General features: G+C 45.4%; 1 protein-coding gene across 2 annotated transcripts; it reads left to right on the top strand.

Annotated features, from left to right (window-relative positions):
* Positions 1-1,035: 1,035 nt before the first annotated feature.
* LOC134064499 (cystatin-F) lies at positions 1,036-4,894 on the top strand. 2 transcript variants are annotated; one of them, XM_062520429.1, is made up of 5 exons: positions 1,036-1,291; positions 1,763-1,926; positions 2,213-2,332; positions 4,519-4,655; positions 4,717-4,894. In XM_062520429.1, the coding sequence occupies exons 1-4, from the start codon at positions 1,237-1,239 to the stop codon at positions 4,618-4,620; spliced, it is 441 nt and encodes a 146-aa protein (XP_062376413.1). In that variant the 5' UTR covers positions 1,036-1,236; the 3' UTR covers positions 4,621-4,655; positions 4,717-4,894. The 2 variants fall into 2 exon arrangements, with proteins under 2 accessions (XP_062376413.1, XP_062376412.1); XM_062520428.1 differs by having other exon boundaries at positions 1,038-1,291; positions 4,519-4,894.

Below are 4,894 nucleotides of genomic sequence, written 5' to 3' on the forward strand. Positions count from 1 at the left end.
TAAAAATAGTCCTGTGTTTGAGGTCTCTGAGTTAGTCATCAGTCACATGCGGGAAAGAACCCGCAGCCAAGAGCCTATACCGTCTCACCTGCTGCCAGGGCTGGGTAACTTGTGATGAAAGATGAAGTTTATGTTTCACCTTCCGTGTCTGATGAAAGATGAAGATATCTTAACTGACAGGGGGCTTGGTGACAAAAAAAGCCCAAAAAGACCTAAACTGAAACTAGGCCGCCCGTGTCATTTGATGTTTCATCCAGTTAGAGAGGAGTCTACGCAAAGCGTGACTATTTTGGACGTTTGGATTAAAATGTCTCTTCCTAACCGATCATGTAGGTCACTCGTGCACGCCTGTGCACTCGGGTGGCGTTCCTCTCCGTTGCCTCGCATCGTTAAATAATTGAAAACTTCTGAATTTCAGATCTGACACCAGCAATCACCCCCCGGGAAGTGGAGCGCATGCAAGCACAATCGCACGAATTAAACAAAGTCTCGTGAGCCCCCCTGCCGGTCACGAGCGGTATTAGGAGTGACTGGTGCCTCTTGAAACTGTTTTGCAGCACTAGCGATAACCTGATAGTCATTATAAGCAAATCTATAGGCCTACGTAATTTAGCATACTACCACAAACTTTATCACATAATTTCAGATGAAGTGAGCTATCCAACTCACTGGTGATACTGATATCAATAATGGAACAGTAAACCTGAAGACCGATGAGACGATGGTGACGAAGTGACGAAAGGGCTGTGGTTTAACTAGAACTCACACAGGATGCGGTGTAAACCCGACACAGTTCCTCCTCTGCCTTCAAAGTGCCTCATTTGAAAAACGTCCTGTGCTCTTGAAAGAGTTACATTCTTGGTGGTTGACGAAAGAAAGGCCTTTAAAACCAATTTCTGGTTTTGCAAACCATGAAAAGGATATGTAGGATAATTTTGAAATATAAACATATCAAGTAGGCCTAAGACTCTCCGACACCTGGCATGACTAGCGGTAAAGTAAGCCTGATTGTAGCCCATGACAGCGTTCGGGGTTTGATGCATGATGGCCTATGATGTGAAATGTGTCAGGTAGTTAGGACAACTGTCAGATGCTCGGAGGTTAGTTGGCTAATAGGTTATGGCGTGATCTACACGTCGTTGCAAGGCCAGCCTTCTTTGCAGCACTAGACCAAGGTGGTTTTAAGTGTTGACTCACAGGAAATCGACTAGCAGAGTTGAGAAGGCGTTCTGTGACATGGAGGCTTGGTTTCTGCTCTGTCTGTGCATCTCTGCTGTTTTATGTTCACTGGGTAAGTGAGCTTTCCAAAGTTGTTGCTTTATGTGTAATTTGGCATAACAAATGGGAATTGGTGTACTTGTACATATTTGAATGTATACTGGTCTGACAGGTTAGTAGATTACACTTCACAGTTTAGGCCACTGTTTTGTTTGCTTTAAAAGGTGTTCCAAAACCCTGTCTGTCATAACAATCAGCTGAAGATCGGGTACTATCTAACTTTCAGGAAACATAATGATGTGTGCATTCTAAAATCATTAATCTGATTGCTGAATTAATACATCAAAAAACTGAGCTGCAGGCCTATACCAGTAGGCTACTTATTGCTGTGTGATAGTTGCACTACCATGCCCTTATGGCAGTATCTTGATTGCTCTGACAGCTAGAAATGTAGTAGCCTAAGCCTAGCTTTATACTGTAGCTCTAGTTTTTCCCGTTTCAAACAGAGCCTGTGCCTGTAACTCTCTGTTGTTTTCTTTCTTAGATAAAATCCCAGTTAAAGGGCCAGGGCCGGGCGCTCTGCGCAACGTCAGCAAGAATGATCCAGGGGTGCAGAAGGCTGTGCTGTCGGGCACCAACGCCTTCAACAACCAGTCCAACGACATGTTCCTGTTCAAAGCCTCCGCAGTAGACAGGGCTCAGAAACAGGTAGCAGATGGGAGCCGAAGGTCCCACTTTAAGTAAAGGGCAGCATGCACATTACCAAGCTAATTTAATAACACTCTTTTTTTTAAATTTAACAGCACAAGAGCGAGATCCCAAGTGCACACATTGCTTTGTCCCTTCAGTGTTACTAGTATAACCATAGCAGACCCTGTTACTAGTGTAACCATAGCAGACCCTGTTACTAGTGTAACCATAGCAGACCCTGTTACTACCATACATCACTATACACCACCGTACATCCTCATACATCCTCCTTGTGTCCTGGCAGATTGTGAAGGGGATTAAATATGTCCTGGAGGTGGAGATCTCGCGCACCGTGTGCAGGAAGTCAAGCCCACACACAGACCTGGCCAACTGCAGGTTCCAGCCCGAGGGTCAGCTTCAACAGGTGCGTCTGGTGCAGAGCAGTGGACTTTACTACTAATGGACTACAGTAGACTACAGTAGTGGACTTTACTACTAGTGGACTAGAGTAGTGGACTTTACAACTAGTGGACTAGAGTAGTGGACTTTACTACAGTAGTGGACTAGAGCAGTGGACTTTACTACTAGTGGACTAGAGTAGTGGACTAGAGTAGTGGGCTAAAGTAGTGGACTTAACTACTAGTGGACTAGAGTAGTGGACTTTACTACTAGTGGACTAGAGTAGTGGACTAGAGTAGTGGACTTTACAGTGCTAGTGGACTAGAGTAGTGGATTTGCTGTTACTGGACTAGAGTAGTGGACTAGAACAGTGGACTTTACTACTAGTGGACTAGAGTAGACTACAGTAGTGGACTAGAACAGTGGACTTTATAGTGCTAGTGGACTAGAGTAGTGGATTTGCTGTTACTGGACTAGAGTAGTGGACTAGAACAGTGGACTTTACTACTAGTGGACTAGAACAGTGGACTTTACTACTAGTGGACTAGAGTAGTGGACTAGAACAGTGGACTTTACTACTAGTGGACTAGAACAGTGGACTTTGCTGTTAGTGGACTAGAACAGTGGACTAGAGTAGTGGACTAGAACAGTGGACTTTACTGCTGGACTAGGATAGTGGACTCTGAACCAGGCTGAGACGACTGCTGAGGCAGAGAACGAGAGGAGCCGTGGAACTGATGGATAGGATATGATTGGTGGAGAGAACAAGAGGAACCGTGGAACTGATGGAGACGAGTTGATGATGATGATGATGATGATGATAAGTGAGAAAGTTCTACCTCGTTCACTAATGCGGAACTTTGGCTATGAGTGGCAGTGAGAAACGAAGGCACACTCTGACTGAACCAGATGTCACAAAAAAACAGCTGTTGTGCTGTACTTTAGAGCAAAGCATTGCCGTGCTGTACCGTAGAGCAAAGCAGCGTTGTGCTGTACCGTAGAGCAAAGCAGCGTTGTGCTGTACCGTAGAGCAAAACGGTGTTGTGCTGTACCGTAGAGCAAAGCAGCGTTGTGCTGTACTTTAGAGCAAAGCAGCGTTGTGCTGTACTTTAGAGCAAAGCAGCAGTGCTTTTCTACCCTGTTAACTCTGAAGTTGGTCTTTGCAAAGTAGCTGCAGCTGCTGTGTGAGCTGCCAGAGCCGTGTGTGTGTGTGTGTGTGTGTGTGTGTGTGCATCTCTCTATCTGCTGTGTGAGCTGCCAGAGCATGCATCTCTATCTGCTGTGCATCAGTGAGAATGGAAAAGATGCAGTGAGATTAGTAGACGGATGAGCAGGTTAGTAGACGGATGAGGTGACAAGATGTTGCACAAGTTTGTTTCTTTTTCACACCCTTTGCACGTGTGAGATCAGTTTTGGTTTTGCTTTGTTTTGGTTGGTGGGAGCTGCCGCACGTATGCTGTGTATGTCTAGAGTGGCTGCAGCTCTGCTTTGTACGTCTAGAGTGGCTGCAGCTCTGCTTCAGCAGAATTCAGGCAATTTTTCACATAGATAGGGGGTCCCATGGAGGCACATGAACATGCCCCCATAGTGTAGCATCATGAACATGCCCCCATAGTCTAGCATCATGAACATGCCCCCATAGTGTAGCACTGTAGCATCATGAACATGCCCCCATAGTGTAGCATCATGAACAAACATGCCCCTAGAGTGTAGCACTGTAGCATCATGAACATGCCCCCATAGTGTAGCATCATGAACATGCCCCCATAGTGTAGCATCATGAACATGCCCCCATAGTGTAGCATCATGAACATGCCCCCAGAGTGTAGCACTGTAGCATCATGAACATGCCCCCATAGTGTAGCATCATGAACATGCCCCCATAGTGTAGCATCACAAACATGCCCCCAGAGTGTAGCACTGTAGCATCATGAACATGCCCCCATAGTGTAGCATCATGGACATGCCCCCAGAGTGTGTTGGTTATTGTGTGAATGGTGGCTGTTGTGTTTGTGTTGGTTATTGTGTGAATGGTTGTTTTGTTTGTGTTGGTTATTGTGTGAATGGTGGCTGTTGGTTCTAGAATGTGTCACAGGTCCAACTCTGGGAAACCACATGCCTGGAAACTAATTTGTACTAATTAATTACTAATGGGAATTAATGTGTGTGTGTGTGTGTGTGTGTGTGTGTGTGTGTGCCTTTTTTTTTCAGACCTTCCATTGCACCTTCCAAGTGTGGTCCATTCCTTGGCTTAAGACGATGACCACCACATATTTCCTCTGCCAGCCCTCAGATGCTTTACTTACTGACTGATACATAGACACCAGACACAATACCACATGCTTTACCTCACCAGCCCTCTCACCAGATCATTACTGACTGATATAGACACAATACCACATGCTTTACCTCACCAGCTCTCTCACCAGATCATTACTGACTGATATAGACACAATACCACATGCACATTTCATCATATCATTACTGACTGATACGCGGACACCGAACGGAATGTCTTATGGACGTTTATGTGTTCTAGTAGAGGATGTCAGTTGATGTGTTGCTCATCAATAAAGGAAGGAATTGA

The sequence above is a fragment of the Sardina pilchardus genome, chromosome 18 (genome assembly GCF_963854185.1).
Source record: "Sardina pilchardus chromosome 18, fSarPil1.1, whole genome shotgun sequence".
Taxonomy (NCBI): Eukaryota; Metazoa; Chordata; class Actinopteri; order Clupeiformes; family Clupeidae; genus Sardina; species Sardina pilchardus.

Coding starts and splice junctions, on each gene's coding strand:
- LOC134064499 (XM_062520429.1), top strand. CDS start 1,237: ATGGAGGCTTGGTTTCTGCTCTGTCTGTGCATCTCTGCTGTTTTATGT. Junction 1,927..2,212: donor TAGACAGGGCTCAGAAACAG/GTAGCAGATGGG, acceptor GTGTCCTGGCAG/ATTGTGAAGGGGATTAAATA. Junction 2,333..4,518: donor CCGAGGGTCAGCTTCAACAG/GTGCGTCTGGTG, acceptor TTTTTTTTTCAG/ACCTTCCATTGCACCTTCCA.